This window comes from Phocoena phocoena, chromosome 17, assembly GCF_963924675.1.
Source record: "Phocoena phocoena chromosome 17, mPhoPho1.1, whole genome shotgun sequence".
In the NCBI taxonomy this organism is placed as follows: Eukaryota; Metazoa; Chordata; class Mammalia; order Artiodactyla; family Phocoenidae; genus Phocoena; species Phocoena phocoena.
This window is the reverse complement of record NC_089235.1, coordinates 14,974,537-14,995,341: the sequence shown is the minus strand read 5'-3', so window position 1 is coordinate 14,995,341 and position 20,805 is coordinate 14,974,537. Positions and strand designations below refer to the sequence as shown.

The following is a 20,805-nucleotide window of genomic DNA, read 5'->3' as shown; positions in this document are numbered from 1 at the left end:
CCTTTCTGCGAGACTTGATTCCAGATACCCTGACCCCGACTCCCACACTTCCTATTCACTCACCACCACCCGGCAAAGCTTCTGAGCCCCATCACCGCTGCTTTCACCACCAAAGTTAATTAAAGACTGTGAACAAGGAAACGCCTTCTCTTTGCCCCAACTTTGGCTCTAGCGTGCTCTTAAAATTCCCGTGACGCCTTTCATGATTTTGACTTCAGAGTTCATAAAATCTCTACCTCGTTTCTGTGAAGCCTCTCCACCAAATCAACGTGTAGGCACCACCAGGAAAATAATTCTCCCCCCTTGTCCCCAGGGCTCCCGAAGGTCATTCTCTTTTCTCCCTCTTCACGTCATTCCGTGCTTAAAAGCGCCATCCAACAAGCAATCAAGCACGGGACTGAGTGAATGCTCTGAGAGACATCTTGTCGTGACAATGAGTTGATTTAAAAGCAAAATGACAGATCTGTCCCCAGTGACACAAGACGGTGGAGAAAGCTGTTAGAACATGCATGCACCCCAAGCTACGCTCTGTGCGACAAGGTGAGAAACAGAAATGAGTTAAAGTGGCTGAATCATGCAATGACTGGGAAAGAAGCTGCCGGGGAGAATAAAAAAGTGTGAATACCTGTGCAGGTCATAGCTTCCTCCATCTTTATTTCCTGATATAGGAAAATATAAGAGTAATTTATGTTAGCTTTACAACTCATAAAACCACCCACTGTGTCATGTTCCATGCACAACATCTAAACCCTAGAAAGAAATATATCATGTGAAATACAGACAGTGCTGGAGCCCAACAGAGCTTTTCTATTAGACAGGTTCAAAATGAGGATGGAAAGCTATAAATAAAAAGGTTTAAGATAAAACGTATCAGACTTCACATGAAAAATGGGTGAGGGTGAGATAGGAAAGCCCATTTTAAAGCGATAAAACGGTACTTCCCGAAGTCCATGTAAGTCTCAGGAATAGTTAACTTTTGGTTATTTGAGACAAAACACTTGGAAAAAAGGGCCAATAATCATCTCCCTCAGGAAGCGTCTAGAAGGTGGACAGGACTACTTGAAGCGTAACGGTAACAAGAGGTCCGCCTGGCGTGTCGTTCACCACTTAGAGACTCTATCAGGTTTCACTAAGTGGAGCTGCTATGTCATCACCAGTAGGAGTGCTATGTTCTTCAGGGCAGAAATATCCGGGTGTAATATTTCTAGTGCCTCTAATACTTGTTTCCATTTCCAGGCCTTAGGGGGCTTTTTGGGGGGTAAAATTTGAGGAAAACGTCAACAGATAAGCAGGATATCTGAAAAGATTTAAGCTGAGTGGAGTCAGTGACCAAAAGACCTGGCTGGACTCTTCTGGCTGGCAATGAATTCCAATAAGGTTTTAACTGAGGGGTGGTGACTGACAGCTGAGATGGGACCGCCCACAGGATTTAGAATTTCCTCTGGGGTTCACAGCTTGAATGCCGTGAGGACCCTATAATGGTGGAAATGACAGGTGACGATGCTCATCATTTCAGGATGCGCCACTGCCCCCCCCCCCCCCCCCCCGCCGAGTCCCCCATCAAAGCTCATGGCTAGGGGAGCTGCTTACTTTTACTGCTGGTTCTGCAGGGGACCCACAGAGACACAGGCCCTTAAGGGCACCGAGAAAACTCAGCTGCCCAACAGAGGGTTTTTGCAAATTACTTCCCACTGCCTTTGGGTCTAGCTCTTCACCCTTTTGGGGTTGGCATGCTGTGCCCTTGGCCAGCCTCAGCTCTTTCTCCTTCCTCCTATGGACAGCTGACATTTACATTTCCACAGGAATTATGAGAAAATAAGTATTCTCATTAACCAGGAAAGAGCTGGGACGGACCCTGAAAAGAACTGCATCTCCATGAGCCAAAGGAGAAATGAGTTTAACATTGCAGGCCAGGGAGGGAACATCTGGCTGATTCCATACAGGCCCTCTTATACTTTCAGATCTCAAGACCACGTTGTGTTCAAACATCTCTAGTTTCAGATGGGAAATACTTGCAGAAGAAATCTAATTCAATGTGTCGTGGGCAGGGATCCAACTGGGGGAGTTCCAAACTCTGAGAAGCAGAAATAGGGCATTGTGTGTTTCCATCCCAATTCTCTTAAAAAAAAATAGGATATCCTGGTTGACCTAGAGTATATCTTATGACTGTTGACATCCATAACAAATAAACCCCCAATACTTTCATCCCGTTTTCCAGTGGATGCTTCCATCAGGAATTGAGGTTTACTAAGAGAATGGATCTTTGGGAGAGATGGAATGAAACACTCCCCAAATCTTCGGGGGTATTAAATTTTTCATTAGTGCACCAGAGCTAAATTAGAGAACAAAATATGTTTGGAATTGCCTGGCAAGTTTCCCCTGTAAGGATCCCAAACTAGACGTTTCTATATCTTCTATCCCCAACTACATGTTTCAAAGGCAGAAAACTTGACAACAGAAAGAATTTTCCAGGTACTATGGGACAAAAAAAATTTATTTTTCCTTACCAACTTCTAGGCCCTTAGGTCTTGGGTTGCACTGCTTATACCCTTGACAGCTCCTGAGTTCCATCAGCTGCATGTGTAGCTGATTCAAAACGCCCCGTTCTATCGTGTGCACGGTATTTGTGAGCTGTGGATGAAGCGGCCAGGACAGTATCTTTAAGCTCACGTTCTGCTTATTCCATTTTCAATAAGCTTCATAAAATGAAAACATATTGACTTACCTGATAAGGATCAGTATTCATATCAAAATACTCCAAAAAGCCAGTGGCGAACTCACAGAAGAGAAAATTATGCGTGTCATTAACTGTCCGCAAACACCAGTAGGTGTTATTGTTAGAACTCGTGCAAGCACAGAAAGAGCCCACTGTCAGTAAGAAAGAAAAACAAAATGAAAAGAATGAGAAAACCCAGGAGCCCAGCCATTCCAGCATTCCCTATCTTTACATTTCGAAGTTCACATTTTCTTGCCAATACTGTGCGTGTAGACGTTAAAAACAACTACATTTCTCCCCCTCTCTGTACAAATTTGCTGTGAGATTAGGTGAAGATGCAAAACAACAATGGCAACCTAGGAGGGTGATGATAGGCTGAAGGCGGAGGTGAGGTTTCAGGCTCTTTCGTTTGCTGTCCCCTTAGCTCTGTGGGGCACTGTCTCCAAAACAGGGTGACTGAGTAGAGAACAGGAAGGAAAGTATCGGAACTCCTATTTATGGTTGTTGTAATTTTTTTTAAAGAGGGAAAAAATGGTTCCTTAATAAAAAGAGGGACCCAGTGCCTTAGCTTGCTCTGAATGTCAGATGGTCGCGTGGCACAAATGGTGCCTGGAAAGAGAGGGGATTCTGCAGTGTGGATGGGTTTGGAGGAGGCTTGAGCGCCGCTCAGTGGATTTAAGGATGACAAAATTTGTGATCTTGCAGACTCTCTACAACACTTGAACATGAGATGGACTGTTACCATGAACATCTTTTGTACCACGCAGAGGTCCACTGGTTGACTTGTAGAAAGTACGGGAAAGAGAGGTCCAATGAAAGCTTCTGCTACTCCCTCTGCCTGGGGTGCTGCACCCCCAACCCCTGTTCACATGATTCCTTCTCTCCACGCCTCAGGTTTCAGCTTCAATTTCACCTCTTCAGAAAGGCCCTTTATCCCTACCCTCTCTAAAAGGGACCCTTTTAAAAACTTTGATCACTGTTTCCTTCACAGCATTATTACAACTTGTAATTATTTTATTGATTTCGTTTACTTTCTTTCTTTACCGCTCTCGGAATATAAGTGTCTTGAGGGCAGAGAAGGAGGTGTGTCTCGCTCATCGTGTGTCTCCCCTGCTCGGCCCAGAGCCTGATGGAGAACAGATCGCCAGCAAGCTCTGTGACCCTCAGATCCCCACATTCAAAGTTAAAGCTAGGCCTTTAAGAGTTCACTCAGCCTCGAGTATGTAAACATTATGTAAACATAACTGCAAACAGAGACCCTGAAATCAAGATGCACCAAAACGGAAAGAGAAACAAAAATGATCACAAATAGGCCCTAGGTCTCCCCAAGGATGGTCTCTGGTTCCCTGGGAGTCTCCAAATCCCAGTTTGAGAAACACTGACCTGGACTTCAAGTGCAAGTCTCCATGCACTTGAAATAAAGCAGAAATGAAATACACTGGGGACAAAACCGTTCATCCATTTATTTAGTTCCTTAGTGGCAAAGCAGTCTTGCTGGGCCGGAAGTCGGTCAGGGGCTGGGTACTCTGTGAAATATCGTCAGGAGAAAAACCCACGGAGAGCTGGGCATTTTCAAACAAAACGTCAAGATAAAAATTTCTAAAGAAAAACGTAACTTTGGGAACAATGATTCCAGTTGTCAGTATAGACAATGATATGATGCTTTAATCTAGAATCTTTCTAGAGTCCTGGTTTCGAGCTGCTGAATTCCTAGTCTAAGTGACTGGGCACGAGCTGCTGGCTGTCGGGACGGCGGCAGGAAGTGGCAGTTAGATGGGGCAACTCACGGTTCCAGAACGGCGCCGTCTGCCAGTGGTTGTTGTCATGCGTGAAGCAGGTGAGGCCAGGAAGGCTGCACTCCTCACCCTTCCGCTGCCGTTTCTTCTCCTTCCTCTCTTTCTTCCTCCTGCGGTTCTCCTTGAAAAGCTGCAGTTTGCTGTCTACTTCTTGAGCGGCTTCTCTGTTCCAATATAAGGGACTTTTTAATGATCAGAAAGCCCTTTCTCAAGTAAAAATAGGATTGTTGCTATGAATCGCACACACATATTTATATTTAAGCATAAGACAGTAGACACACAATAATGGATGGCCTTACTTTTCCAGAGGGCCTCGAAACACAAAATGTAAGCCATATTGAAGACAAACTCATGAAGTGACGCTCTTAGAATTTTACTGAATCTTAACAGGATTGACATTTTCTTCCTATTGACATGCAAACATTGATGGAAATAAATGTCAATGTGAATCAGTAGATCCTGTTGGCCATGCCCTTTGGGCAAGTGACTTAACTTCCTGGTGGCCCGGTATCTATCAGCCACGAAGTCAATGATTGGTCGGATTAGATGACTTGAATTAGGTTTCTAAAATTCTCTGGACAAATCCTACAAAATAGGCTTGGAAAGAATTTTAAAAAACCTTTTTTTATTATCTTGATCTTTCCATGAAGGGCTCAAATTTTGTTGAGGCTCAAATATTAAATTCCCTTTACACGCACATTTTACGATTATTTTAAGAAGATGTCTTTTTCTTCCAACTTATAGAATTCAACACAATTGCGTGCTGCTCTACAGAACACACAGACCTAATTCAGCGAGTCCACATCTCCTAATCACTGTCCACAGAAAGCAGTGCACGGAGTACAATCTAGATACCAGCCGATACGCCGGCAGAGAGCACACACGCAATTAGAGCAGAACTTCAAATGATACTCCCCCCTGGGATTCCAAAAATATCGATTGCCATGGTCCCTTGGCAAGACGTGTGCTTGTTTTCAACTTCTTGAGCTAATGCCCTCCCAGTTGCGTCTACTTTTCTTAAGCAGCACCACTTGGAACACAGGAGTCCCAGCAGCCTTTCAGAAAGGCCCTGCAAAAAGTCCTTCACTCCCAGCAAATGTGGCAAAAACAGTTACTTACTTGAATGGGTGAAGGTGGCTCTTTAATTTCTCTTGCTTTTTCACACCTTTCTCTTTGTTGTAATAGCTGCAGGCAAGAAGGTTGAAAAGTGAGTCTTCATAATTGTGCATTTGATCAAACAGTTGATTTATATAATGGAAGAAAAATACAAGGCGGGCAGTTATTTTGTTGTATGTAACAATCTTTTAAGTAAATGGGACTTTTTTTTTAAGCTTCTGCTTAGGTTTATGACGTGTTTAATTTGACATACATGGTTTAGATCATTACAATATATGATATCAATTTATTAAGCTTTCTATTGGTAAAAGAGAGAAACAAGCCTACTGTGCGTCACTGCAGCTTGTGTGAAAATGAGACCATGGATGGACACACACCCACCTCTGTTTACTGCAGCCACACTCCTCAGGTTTCCTTCTCTTTAGATGTCCTCTCACCTCTCTTAAATTCTTAATTTTATCTTGCAAAGCCTCAATCTGGAAAACACGCATGTCAACCGCGGCATTTTAAGATCAACATTTTCTATACAAAGCGTCTTTCTTTCCACCCTATTTTCCGTGTTTACAGCTACACAGTTGCAGCTCTTCATCTGAGGTGATAATTAATTTGGAAACAAGCTGGGCATAGAATATGTCTACCTCTATATTCCAACGATGTGTTATAATAAACATTAACATAGCTGCCTCTTTTATAACTGAATCGTTTTGCTCACAGAGATTTCAAGAGGTCATGCTTTTTTCACCTTCTATTTTGTTTTCAGACAGGAATATCGCTGTATCACTGGAGAAGCAGAAGCAGCTTGTTCTTCTACTCTTCACATAATTATCAAAAAGGTGAGTGTACACAGCAGGGCTGGCAGGTGGAGTGTGCTTTTGGAATATACCTTCCAAGTACATGGCCATGGCTCACCTCTTTATCAATGTATGCCTTGTGGTCCTTCCAGGCTCTGGCTGATTGATAAAGTTCTCTCTCACAATGGATTGTATCATTTGGAAGAATAAAGCATCTGCAAAAACCAAGCAAACAACATTAGAAGCAGGTTTCTATTCTAATATGAAAAAGCAATTAAAAATAGCCAAGCGAACTTCATTACCCTCTATACCAGAGGTCCCCAACCCCCAGACCATGGACCAGGAGTGGTCCGCGGCCTATCAGGATCTGGGTGGCACAGCAGGAGGTGCACGGTGGGCAAGAGAGTGAAGCTGAATCTGCCTCTCCCCATCTCTTCCCATCGCTCGCAATACCGCCTAGACCATCCCCTGCTCCCTCCCCGCACATGTAGAAAAATTGTCTTCCATGAAACCGGTTCCTGGTGCCAGAAAGGTTGGGGACCGCTGCTCTAACTGTTTAATCTGGATGCAAGCAGTTACCTGGAGCTGAGCTACAGACAAGGATAAGTGGGAATGCTTCCTGGCTACTGGTGAGGACAGAGGATGGTATCAGAGAGACGTCATTCATCACAAAGATCAAGGCAACATTCAATATTCACGCCCCCATGAACAAATATCACCCCCCCAAAAAAAACCTCCATTTTTGAAAGCCCCACCAAACACTGTAGGAAAAAAGATGTTCTCACAGTTGTAACGGAAATGGTTGATGTGAAGAAATACAGAGATAGAAGGTGGTTATTCATCCCACTCATTGTGTTACAAAGAGCCTGTCTGAGGTGTCCCATTAAGTTTGAAGCAAAGAAGCAGCCCCAGGGACGGACAGCAGGTGGGATGGGGGAGCAAATCAACACTGAATGAGAAACAAACCCGGGTCTCAGTCTTTGAGCCTCTGGAACCATAACCACTGTGGGCACCAGGAGACCCGTCCCAGAGATAAAGATGCTGGCAGGGCTCACAGCACCCCACCTCCCTAAAGTGATGAAATGAAAGAGAAAACAAAAGATCTTGCTAATAAATTCAGAAAGAAAAGATGTCTCTATCAAGAGAGCACACAGATTTTGGAAGGAACTGAAGACCCAGGGCAGTCGGTTAAAGCCGAGGGGAATCTCCTCCCTCCCCATCTCTGTGACTCCCTGGGATCTGGAGAGGTCAGGTGTTTCTGCATCTCATATCCATCCTCAACCCACGCCATCTTTCTGGAAGCTTCTCCGGGACCCAGAGTCCTCCCTTGGGCTGTGTTTCATTTCTGAGAGTCTAACACTGTAACTGCTCTGAGCCGCAGTGCCCATGCAGCACTGAGAGCCTTTCCAGCCCCAGTAATGTTTTCCATGTGTTTTCTAGACTCCACAAAGGTAACTGCTTCGGGGCAGAATTCCACTCCTGCTGAGTCAAGATGTGACGGCATCACTCTGGCTAAACGCCCAGTTGATCAGCCTTCATGTGAAACGGACCCAAAGCAAACGTCCAAATCTATGACTGTTTGGACTCCTTGTTGCTTCTTTAACCCCCAGGAACGTGTCACATCGGCCAGCTCTAGGAACACCGTACTGCTGAGTGATATCGCTTTTTGTAAAGGGGCAAAATCATATGATACGGAGGGATGACTTTGAACTCAATCCCCGTGAACACAAAGCCTTCCTACTTGTGCGTCACTCGGACAGTGGCGGGCAGGCCCACGGCATTGCCGCTGTCGGCCAGCATCGCGTCCCCATCACCGCCGCTGGTGGCCTGGCGGCCTCTGGGACCTTGGCGACCTTCATCGTGACGCTTGGCAATGTTTCGTGGTTGCAGGACTTGCAGTTCTTCTTCTTCCAGGTTTATGTCATATATTTCGCCTTCAAATTCGACTGACAAGGAGCGTGTCTGCCGGGTATGGACAAATCTGGGCTTGTACTCTGGAAATAAGGGAAGACAGGTTAACACGGATGGCCAGGTGTAGTTTAGGAGGGAAGAAGATGATCGCCAGGCTTGGTGAGCATTTGGGGAAGGCATTGCTGAGGGGCGCATCATGGTGCAGTGGCCGGCCCAGGGGAATGCACACCGGGAGAGGCAGGCCATGGTCCTGGCTTTGCAAGTGCAGAGCCCTGTGTTGGATGGTGTGTTTCTCTGGGTCTCAGGCCTTTCATCCCTCAAGTGAGGGGGTAGATCCAGGTGATCTCTAAGACCCTTTCCCCTTAGGGCAGGCTGTGAACTTCTACATCAAGTTTTCAAAGTAAACTACAAAGCAGTTCGGATAAAGCTATCAGTAATAGTAATGACTATAACGAGCTTTTGCTATATATTATTCCTATCGTCCTTATCTCTAATGCACAATCATGAAAGACAGGAATTATAACAATAAATCCTCACATTAAAAAATCTATCAGATGGTCAAAACGGGCTCATGAATTTGTTATCATCTTTATATTATGATGAGAAAACTGATGCTTTGGTTACATAATTTGCCAGGTGACGCAGCCAATAGTTGTGGGATCTCAGACTACAACCGATCAGATTCTAAAGATCACAGTCTTCCCACGACACTGGGCTGCTTTCTCAAAAAGGTGAATGCTCCAGACACTTTCTATTTGCACAAATAATAGAAGATTGCTCTAAGAAAAATTAAATTTTGCAAATGCTTTCATCGGCCAACTGACTAAATGCCTGGCCGATGGACAGTAACGCCAGGGGGAGATGAATGTGCTCTCTGGTCACCAGAGACCACTGTCAAGGCTCACTGTGGGCTAGATAAGAGCTTTAACATGCACACACCGCTCCCCGCTGATCAGATGCACTCAGGCTCTGCGGGGGGGGGGGGGCCGGGGCGGGGCCCCTCAGTGGCCTTATGTGTCCAGCCCGCTGCGAAAGCAGGAAGAAAGGGAGCACATTGGCTGTGAGCTCAGAATCATTTCGTTCTCTGCAGGGTGCGGCTCTCAGAGGAAACGCCCCTGTGCACTGGATCACTGAGAGCGCTCACGAATTCCATCATTACGCAAAAGAAGAGCATTCACTCCCGTTCTCGAACACACAATACTCCACGTGGCTTGAAAAAGTGGCCCCAGACTTCTTGAGCTTGTGCTCCACACGGAAAAGTCAGTGTGTTTTATGGTCAGTGCCTGGGGAGCGACAACTGAACTTCTTGAGAGAAAAGAGGCTTCCCCCACCTCCAAGCTGGACACTGGAGATGGCTTCTGTTAAGGGAGAGGGTCAGGGGTCCTGTCCCTTGTCGTTTTCCCATTTGAAATCTTTGTGTGAATGATTAAACCTGGCATTTTCTCTCAGGAGGAAAATCTCCAAAGTCAATGATTTTCAGCCTCTGGGGTTATTGATTCCTTTAATATTTTGTTGAAAGTTACAGACATCCAGAAACATGTGCATATATACACATAGAATATACTTAAAATTTTGGATAAAATGCTAGAGGCTCATGATCCTATAAAGTTCATCTGTGAAGGCCAGGATAAAAAAGCCTGTTCTAAGAGCTTCCATTGCACCCTAGTGAATGATTTGATTCCCTGGTCAGTTCAGAAAGGCGTTATCATAGAAATAAGTCACTTTTCACATTAAGCCACTAGATGGCACTAGACTCTCGCTCTTTTATGGAAGGTGCCGCTTCCTAGGAATCTGACAGCTGCCTGAGAAGAGTTTTTATGAAGATGCTAGGCACTGCTTCTCATGCTGAATTCGGCTAGTTTGACCCCGCCAGTCAATAAGAGGAATTAGAAACATATATCATCCTAAAACAGATATGCCGTTTAAAAAAGCATTTATGCCGTTTAAAAAAGCATTTATGCTTCTCCTGTTAGTTAAATGCACAAGCACTGAAACCTCGGATTTTTCTCTTCCTTCTTTTTTAAGTGTGCATGTTTTGTGTCTGCTGCTTTTACTGAATATATTTTCATCCTAAGCTTAATATTCACAAAGCAAAATTTCAAATGACCTCGGCTTTCATATTGTAAACAGAACTATTATTTGCTTTTAGCCCCAAACCTGTGCATTGATAATATCTAACATGTAGATGGATCAAGACGTTTTTGTCTCCCTAACATCCATTCCCAAAGGCCTTGGGCTGCCACTGAGAGGGTCACGGCGAATGGCTTACTCGGGGTCCCCTGGTTCCTTAGGTACTGCCTCTGACTCTTTCTCTGGCTTCTGCCGGCCCGATAACCGGCATCTCCACAATTGCACTCTTTGTCATTGTCGTGGAAGCTGCGAGAGAAGAGGGGCCTCGTGCTGTGCCGGACGGCAAGCAGGTCACCAGACCCCTTGCACTTGTGAATCCGAAGCTTGCCAGACGCGTCCTCGACACACCGCCACTTCTGCAAAAGCCAACGTGAGAGCAAGTTACCCACCCCCCATCCCGAGTCAGGTGTTCCTGATTAAAGACTGCTGCTTTTGTTTTTGGAACCCTGGCGGCACCCTTAAAAAGAGCCAAGGACAAAAGGCCAGCTTTTCAGTGACCCTGGACTACGTTGACTCCTGTTCTCTTAGGTATTTCCTTCACTGCAGGCAAATACAGATGACCACAAAGTCATGGGAAATCAGAGCTACCTCAATGACACCAGAGCCCAAAAATTGATATATAAATCCTCAGCATCCAGTCTAAACAGAGCCTTGAATGAAACACGTAAAAGCCCTTACTTAACACACCAAGCCACAGAGCACAGCTGTCAGGGCTGTTTTCACCAGACCCTTCTTTTTCTGGAAAAACAAACGTGGCTGTTTTGTTCTCTGTCCTTGAATTTTCTAATTGCGAGCCCGGGAAGAGTGGCACATGAGGAAGACAGAGATGAGTTTAATCTGAGTCCATCACGGGGCAAGGCGAAGCTCATACAGCCCAGACATTAGCAGATGTGCCAGGCTTTCTCTGTGCTTTTTCTTATCCTTCTACAAACAGCGCACAGCCAGGAGAAGAAGCTGCTCCCTAAAGAGGCAAAGGTTCACCTCCCCGGAGACACGCGTGAGGATCTGGGCCTGGGTTTTCTAGTTCGAGCTTTGTCTCAAGACAGCCACAGAGCTTGTAGGCTAACTTCCGGATGAGTAGGCCCCAGGATCGGGTCTCAGTGCCCCCCACCCTGTTTCGTGAGTATCAAACCTGGCTGCAATAACAGAGCTTTGCCTGGGGGTGATTTCATGTGATCCTCTATAACTGACTTAAAGATCTAATAACCTTCCTTTTACTTTTCATTTTCCCCTTTCTCCCTCCCTAAAATGTTAATCTGGCAAATAGGAAGACCAATGACTTTTATTTTAAATTGATTGTGTTTGTTACAACATGCTACAGTGTAGTATTATCAAACTTGTGTCTTTTTTTTCCCTTCCATGTATGAGTGTCACCTGTGTAAAATTTTTATCGATACTTCTTTTCTTTCAACAGACACGTTTCTAAACTGTGGCCAAAGCAAAAGTATTTGTAAAATTATGCGTTTGTTGTGCCAGTTATATATTTTCTTTTTTTTTTTTTTTTTTGTGGTACGTGGGCCTCTCACTGTTGTGGCCTCTCCCGTTGCGGAGCACAGGCTCCGGATGCGCAGGCTCAGCGGCCATGGCTCACGGGCCCAGCCGCTCCGCGGCGTGTGGGATCTTCCCGGACCGGGGCACAAACCCGTGTCCCCTGCATCAGCAGGCGGACGCTCAACCACTGTGCCACCAGGGAAGCCCAGAAAACCTTCCTTAGTTTTATAACCACAATGCATTAAAATTTTTCTTTTTTCTTTTTTGCCCTGTAAGAGCTGAAGGGACAAGTAGATTCCTGTAGAACACAAAAATATAGGCAAAATTTTTAGTGACTTAGCCTATTTGGATTACAACCTGCATTTTCCCATTAGCCAAACTCCTTGTTGATTTCTGTGGGATAGAGATGAAGAGAAAGTGTGTTTCTTTCCTGAAGAGTTGAATTTAACCACACATAAGGTCTGGCATGGTCCTTGGCATGGATGATGTATCATACAAACTCAAATAGACATACATATATGCATGCACGTGTACACACACGCACACACACATATACCCACAAACACCACATACATACATGTACCCGCACACATTCTTGTATGAAACAGGAGCCACTGACAAAAAAGCCAATTATTTTCTATACCACGGACTCTCTGAACAAGTCATAGACCCTATTAGATAGAGTAATTATCTAGAGGCTTTGAAAACCTTCTCACCGGCAAGCATACTAGGAATTTTAATGAAATATAATTACCACACATCAGATGACTGATGGCCACAGTCATCTTAGTGTCCGATATCATGACAGTTTTTATGGCTGAGCAATCAAACCTGGAAATAGTGGCAACTAAATGGTCATCTTACTTAGAGAGTTTATAGAGGGAGGCGGAGAAAGAGAACTTTGAAAAGAATTGCATGGACATATATACACTACCAAACGTAAGGCAGATAGCTAGTGGGAAGCAGCCGCATAGCACAGGGAGATCAGCTCGGTGCTTTGTGACCAGCTAGAGGGGTGGGATAGGGAGGGTGGGAGGGAGGGAGACGCAAGAGGGAAGAGATATGGGAACATATTTATATGTATAACTGATTCACTTTGTTATAAAGCAGAAACTAACACACCATTGTAAAGCAATTATACCCCAATAAAGATGTTAAAAAAAAAAAAAAGAATTGCTCTGAAACACGCTGCAAGCCATTTACAGGCTCTAAATAATGAGATGACTTTGCATTGCAGAAGAGTTGCCAGAGTCAGATGAGAGCCTGAGCTCGGGCGAGGCTAATGCGACGTGGAATCAACCTCAGAAATGAGCTTCGTTAAGTCAGCGCCCTCCCGAAATACAGATGGCACGCTGCCTCGCTTTCATCTTGTTTTTGGACTTTATCGGTAAAATCAGTTAATGGTCAGATCCAGTTTTGCCCATCTTCTCCAACCACTCACTCCTGCAAATTCCTTTTCTGATCTCTGGGACACCATCTCAATCCTCCTCCTGCCTCTCTGACGTATGAGTCTGTGCTGATAATTTAGCGCACATTTATTCCGCAAATATTTCTGTACATCTACTGTGGGCGAGGCGCTCGATAAAACTATTTCAATAATTCCAAAGTTATTATTATTCCATTTTAGCCTTTCCAACTACACTGAAACTTGGGATGAAGGGCAAGGACCAAGTCTCTTACTCCTGAATCGTTCCCTGGAGTTAGCTCAGCGTTGAATCACTCCATTTAACAATTATGTCTTAGTGTTTTTGATGGATTCTATGTAACTTAAGGTAAATCACACCTGATGAAGAAGAGAAGGTTGGCTATTTTGGTTCAAGGAATCATGTGTGCAGCTGCTTGGGTGGAAGCCAACCTAACGAGAAATGTCACATTATCTTCACCTATTAAACTCTTACTCGATATAAGGTACTGGTGTAGAGTGCTTTATGTAAAGATTTATTCATTTTATGTTCACAATAACCTAAAGTGCTACCATAATTCATTTATTGGAGTAGGGTTTTGTAGTAGTGAATATCACCTACATTCTGCCTGGGACTTGGGAGGGGCATTTCATACCCATATTGATGTCGCTTAGTGGGAAAGTCTGGACTTTCAAGCCAGAGAAGGCTGGATTTGAATTATCAGCTTTATCACATTGCTATGGGGCCTGGGGCAACTCAGCTACACACTCTAAGTTTCTGCAGGGTCATATGAGTACTAGAGATAACACATAGGAAGAACCTAGCACACGGCAGGCCATCGACAAAGGCAGCTGCTATTATTCTTATTCATGATTGTTACACACAGTTTATTATTTAAAGAATTTGATCTAATGTAAACTTGATGAGAGGCAGCCATTTTTAATGGAGATAAGTATTGGGTTAGGGATCTGAAGACCTCAGTTTTAATCTTCCTTTGCTGCTAACTCTATGGCCTTGAGCAAACTGCAGAATCTCTTTGTTCTTCCAGATTCCACATCTGGTGAAACAATACTTGCTCCTCCTGGCTTTGAGGATATATCATGAGAGTACATTGCTGAGAGTTTTCAGAGCTCTGAGGAAAAGATGCACTCCACGAAGCCAGAGGACGACTATTAGAATCGACCTTTAATAAGGCTACCCAGTCCTTGGGCAAGGTACTGTTCCCTGGCTGTAAACTGTCTTAAATGTAGTAATTAGGATTTAGTGGGGAGACTGCGAGCATCACCCTCCAACTGTGCGACTTCGGTCAAGTTACTTTCCTGTCTGAAACTCATGTTTACAACGGGCACAATACCTATTTTTTAGAAGAGTTTTCAGGTGTAAAATGTTCCATGTAAAATGCTCAGCATAGTAGGAGATGGTGATAGAACTTTGGTTACTTCCCTTTCTGGAAGTGACCACTAGGGGATCATTAGAGTTTCTACGTTTTGAACTGTATATATTTCTCAGATTGATTAGGAATGTTCTGTATTCTTATTTAGACCTACTTATACCCGTTTTCACGAGGAAGAAAAAAACTTTGGCTACAACTTGTTCGAAGATACACTGCAATGAAAGCTTAATTTTACACACAGGCACACACGCACATTAGTTTTCTCTTATTATACGTCTTACTACATGGATTTGGTCCTAATTCGGGTCAAATCATATTCTCTGAGATGCAACCACAATACAGTAGTTTTCTGATAACCTGATTATCCTTTAAGCCAGTGCCAGCATCATGGAAAGCAGTTACCTGCATGTGGACATGTGTTTGGAATTTTCATCTAGGGTGAGGGTGGGCAGAATGGGTGAAGGGGGTCAAAAGGTACAAATTTCCAGTAATAAAATAAATAAGTCTCCGGGAGTGTAATGTACAGCATGGTGACTACAGTTCATAACACTCTACTGGGCACATTTAAAAGTTGCTAAGAGAATAAATCTTAAAAGTTCTCATCACAAGGAAAAAATATTTGGGATTGACCTATGTACGCTACTCTGTATGAAGTAGATGGCTGGTGAGGGCCTACTGTATAGCACAGGGGGAAGAAAAAAGAAGGTACCATCTGTTTGCAGGACATATATTAAGTTAACCTTAAAAATGCATTCCAGGGACTTCCCTGGTGGCATAGTGGTTAAGAATCCCCCTGCCAATGCAGCCCTGGTCCGGGAAGATCCCACATGCCGTGGAGCAACTAGGCCCGTGCGCCACAACTACTGAGCCTGCGCTCTAGAGCCCGCGAGCCATAACTACTGAAGCCCGCGCGCCTAGAGCCCGTGCTCTGCAACAAGAGAAGCCACTGCAATGAGAAGCCTGCGCACTGCAACGAAGAGCAGCCCCAACTCGCCACAACTAGAGAAAAGCCTGCACAGCAACGAAGACCCAACACAGCCAAAAATAAATAAAATAAGTTTTAAAAAATGCATTCCAATATACATTAGGTGCAGACAAATACTGTTTGATTCCACTTATACGAGGTACCTAGAATAGTCAAATTCATAGTCAGAAAGTACATTGGTAGATGCCAGGGGCGGGGGGTGGGGTGGGGAGGGGGAATGGGGAGTTAGTGTTTAATGGGGACAGAGTTTCAGTTTAGGAAGGTGAAAAATTCGGGAGATGGATGATGGTGAGAGTTGTACAACAATGTGAATGTACTTAGTGCCACTGAACTGTACAGTTAAATATGGTTAAAATAGTATGTTTTATATTATGTGACTTTTACCACAATAAAAAAAAATTTTTTTTAATTTTAACTGTGCGGTGATGGATGGTAACTAGATTTAGTGTGGCAATCACGTCACAATATATGCAAATATCGAATCATTAAGTTGTACACCTGAAACTAATATAATGTTATATGTCAATTATGCTTCAATTAAAAAAAGAATTTTCATCTCAACGCTGGGGAATATAAGACCACATAAGCATCCTTGTTCAAATCGCTACTAACTCAAGCTCTTGTCAAACTTTCTCACAAATATGAAATAGAGTTGCTTGTGCTGAGATTTATCTCCTGCTTTCTCTGAGATGGGGTAAGATGGGATTGGGGAGGGGAAAGGGGAGAGGGAAAAGCAGAAGAGAGAGAAAATGTTTCCTCCTTTAGATTTTATGAATAACCATTTGTAAAAGTCAGTGTTGGAATGCTGGAAGAAGTATGGTTCTTGCGAATGAGGGAAAGTAAAACTGGTGAACTGACCTTGGCCAACCATCAATAGCTAGTATTTGCTGAGTGCTTGCTATGTGCCAAGGACCACTCCAGCTGCTTGACATATGTAACTCCTATAATCTTTACAGTAATTCCCGGAGGCAGGTACTATTATTACGCCCATTTTACAGATGAAACTGAGGCAGAGTTAGGTTAAACAACTTGCCCACGGTCACATACCAAGCAAGCAGTGGACCCAGGATGCAATCCCAATGGATGAGGACACCGATACGAAACGAGAGTGGTTTGGGGCACAGTGTGAGGTTGAGGGAATGGCACCTGGGAAGACAGAGGTGACAACCTACATGCAGGTGAGAATGTTACGTTTACGAGACAGGGCGGGCATATTGGGAAATGAGAGTAAAAATTAAATAAGGTGGGGCCACATTATGTAGTTGATGGAGAAAGTGTCTGTCCTTAACGTTTGTCTGTTTCTGACTTGTTTGGAACATTATGAAATAAGGTTTGATGTTTAACCCTGCGATTTGTACTTTGAAAAATGCAAAGAAGCCGAGCATCTAGGTAGATGCCCAACTGTTCAGACCCATCCTTCAGTGCAGGCTGAAGCTAGGAGGAGGCTTGCCTTCCACACTGGGCTCCAGTGCAAATGAGAGTTCAGCCAGAGCAAAGCACTGGGGGCGCAAACTTTCTGGCCAGCTTCTCTGGAACCAGGAGAGCCAGGGCAGGGAGAGGTGGGTCAGTGGATGGTTACAAGCCATCCCGCGATCTTAACTAGGGCTCAGTGGGTTTCTGGAAACAGGCAGCCCATTTCTGGCGCACTAACAATTCTAGCCAGAACTTACTGGCAAATGTCTTTTTATTCCTGCTTTGTAGCTGGTCACAAAGGGTCTCAGGGATCTCTGGTCAGAGGGATAATTTCGGGATGACGACATAGATCCTGGAGCTGAACCAGCTTACACTCAACGTGCTACATTCTAATTTACTTTGCTTGATGCTGGGGTCCTTTTAGAATTTCAACAGATTTTTTATTTTGTACTGATACAATAGTAGAAAGGCAAACTAAATTACAAAGATGCTGGAATTCAACAACTTTACAGAAGGATATGACACTTGCTTTATAAAAAGAAAACAAGTTGCTTTTTCCTCTTAAATGACAGAGAGTATATAAAATGTACTTCAAAATGGAATGCCCAGGAATTTCTCATTTATGTAATTCCTATTTAAGGAGTCAATATCTGTACCTGGAAGAGGAAAGACGAACCCAATCATGTTCACCCAACATGAATGGTTCTCCATCTTGCCTGCTCATAGGAATCATCCAAGAGCTTGAAAAAAAAAAACCACTGCCACCTGGGTCCCATCCTCAGAGATTCTGATTTAATGTGTCTGGGTTGGGATTCGAACATGGGCATTTCCAAAGCCGCCTAAGTGATTCTAATGTGAGGTCATGGTTGAGAAGTGCTACCCAAGATGCTGTGAGGGCTTCAGGGTAGCAAATGCCATTTACAATTTCAAAGAGAAAAATCTACTGTCTTCTATTTTTGCAGAGGTAGCATGTTCTGGGGAAGAAAAGATTGAACATGAAGTGAAGAGATGCAGGTTTTGACACTGGGTTTGTGGCTTAAGTTTTCTGGATCTAAATTTCCTTATTAGGAAAAGAATATCATTTGACTAGAAGATTTCTAAGCCTCCTTCCAACTTTGACATCCTCAGATTCCGGGTCTGTGGTTTGTAACTTTGTTAAAAAATACAGATGCCTTGGCCTCACCTGCGGACATGTTCATCTGACTGGTCTGCAGCGAGGCTGTACGTCAGTGATTGCGAAAGCTCCCCAGGTGATTCCAATGTGCAGACAGAACTGAGCGTCACTGATCTCTGTTCTCTGTTGAGCCAGAGTCTTCAGACAGAAGTTGAGTTTGTACATGAGTGGGTGCATGTGTGCATACATGCACACATACATGTGTGTGTGTGTGTGTGTGTAGTGTGTACGTAAATACCCTTGGGGGTGCAACGCCAGCTGAGAGGGTGGTGGGAATTCACGTTCAGCCTCGTATTAATTCAGGAACATGGAAGTAATGCAAACGCATATGTCCCTGCTGTCTTAATTAGTCCCTGCTGGTTGTTTTGTTCACGTGGTGAAGTGATGCCAACTGTCTGGGATCCTGGCCCATTTTAACTGCCTGTTGGCTTCACAGGAATGAAAACAACAGGTCAGATGGCCTGGAACAATAGTAACACCCAACATCCAATAGTTGCACATGCTTTACAGCTTATCTAGCGCTTTACATATATAATATCACTTCCTCCTCCAAAGACAGAGATCAAGTTTCTTTCTTGAGCTAGAAAACCCAAGACTCAGGAGAAATTAAGCTTTTTGTCCAAGAACACACAACCGAAAGGTAGTGGATGTCAGTATTCTAAGCCAAACCTTTGAACTTCACATTCTTCTTTCCTATTTACTCCACTTCCTGCATCCACGTTGACCCCAAACCATCCTTCGGTGACCAGGCACGGGGGTCTGGTGAGGGGAGGTGCACTGTTTCTTTGGGGAGCAGGAGTGAAAGGAATGGGGCTAATGGTGCTGATTTTTCCTCTACACCACACAGAAGGTCAGACCAAAACAAGATGGTGCTGCCTTTGAAGGAAGGCCGTTCACTTGGGTTAGAGGACGAGAAGCAGGGCACAAGCCATGTGTGAATCCCATGTCAAGGGAAGGAAACCCAAGCAGGTTAGCTCTAGCCTCAGCTGTTGCCTTGTTCCTGAACAATCTCATTATTCTGGACTTTTTTTCTTTTCTTCTAAAAGTCAGTGATATTGTAACTAAAAAGATAATCTTCGGGCTTCCCTGGTGGCGCAGTGGTTGAGAATCTGCCTGCCAATGCAGGGGACACGGGTTCGAGCCCTGGTCTGGGAAGATCCCACATGCCGCGGAGCAACTAGGCCCGTGAGCCATGGCCGCTGAGCCTGCGCGTCCGGAGCCTGTGCTCCACAAAAAGAGAGGCCGCGACAGTGAGAGGCCCGCGCACCGCGATGAAGAGTGGCCCCCACTCGCCGCAATTGGAGAAAGCCCTCGCACAGAAACGAAGACCCAACACAGCCAAAAATAAATAAATAAATTTATTAAAAAAAAAAAAAATAATATAATTTCTAAAAAAAAAAGATAATCTTCAAAGTGGAGCCAGATAAAAGAGCAAAAGGCCAACATATAAAGATTTATAGAATACAGCTATGTCAAGTTAGACCTACAGATTTAATAACTGCCTTGAAGAGGCTCAAAATTTTCTCAGTTCTCAGATTCTAAAGCTATGGTTTGAGCACCACCTATAGAAAGAAATCACCATTGGGAGGAGTCTAATTCTTTGCTCCATTAATTCAGGCACTTCTCAAAGAGACTGCTCTTTGAGAAGTTCTCATATATTTATGTGATAGAATCCAAATTCAGACAGATTCACATAGAAATAAAGCAGCAGAGGAAAATTCCAGGGAGCCAAATATTAAAGTATTTCATGGGGGCAAAACGAGTTTAGAAAACTATTAATATAAAAAAGCAAAGTGAAGTTTTTAACATAGTCGGCACTCAGCACACGAGTGAAGAGCTTGTGCCAATAATCTAGTTTATCCTGCATTTGCCCTTGAGGACATACATGAAAATTTTAGCGCAAGCCATATGGACAGGCTTGCAAAACTGTATACTGAAAGGTAGGCCAGGTATCTTATTCTCAAAGGGTTATAAGTCTCGCCACTTAAAGGGCTGAAATAGTAAGATCACCAATGTGCGTGAGATATATTTAACACTGAATATTTCCAACTCCTGAATAGAAGTAAAGTTAGACTACTGAGCTCATAAAAATCATTTTAGAGCTACAAAACAATTCTGAGAGTTTAATCATAATAATACTTAGAGCTTCCATAAGAAGGATTTGAAGACTTCAAATTGAAATATAATGAATAGGTCTAAGCTTCTCCACTAAGCACTTGAAAACTGACTTACCAGAGTGCCATGAAGGCCTGGTTTTATCCCTCCCTTCAAGAGACCTCCCTCCTCACCTCTTTCCACTTCAAAGGGATTCCTGTGTATGAAAAGGCATGAGGAAATTCAGAGCATATGAGGGTCAAGTAGTTCATTATGAACATGTATTCAATACGCTAGATGTCGTATAAATAGAGTATAATGAGTGAGGCCATTTTCATAATAACGGGGCTATTTATTTCATGTGTCTGATACCTTGGATTGGTGTTGGCTAG

The 20,805-nt window shown here is 43.9% G+C and overlaps 1 protein-coding gene across 2 annotated transcripts in view; it reads right to left on the bottom strand.

Moving 5' to 3' along the window:
• Window positions 1-558: 558 nt before the first annotated feature.
• Window positions 559-20,805, bottom strand: part of SULF1 (sulfatase 1) — a 62,615-nt gene continuing 42,368 nt past the window's right edge. The window contains exons 10-18 of one of the 2 annotated variants that reach the window (XM_065895695.1): window positions 10,600-10,816; window positions 8,161-8,413; window positions 6,538-6,634; window positions 6,010-6,104; window positions 5,632-5,697; window positions 4,504-4,676; window positions 2,726-2,868; window positions 2,508-2,631; window positions 559-659 (exon numbers count right to left, since the gene is read on the bottom strand). In XM_065895695.1, coding sequence (XP_065751767.1) covers window positions 559-659; window positions 2,508-2,631; window positions 2,726-2,868; window positions 4,504-4,676; window positions 5,632-5,697; window positions 6,010-6,104; window positions 6,538-6,634; window positions 8,161-8,413; window positions 10,600-10,816 — 1,269 coding nt within the window. Of the gene's footprint in view, window positions 660-2,507; window positions 2,632-2,725; window positions 2,869-4,503; window positions 4,677-5,631; window positions 5,698-6,009; window positions 6,105-6,537; window positions 6,635-8,160; window positions 8,414-10,599; window positions 10,817-20,805 lie in introns of those variants that run through there. The other variant, XM_065895697.1, reaches the window with a different exon arrangement.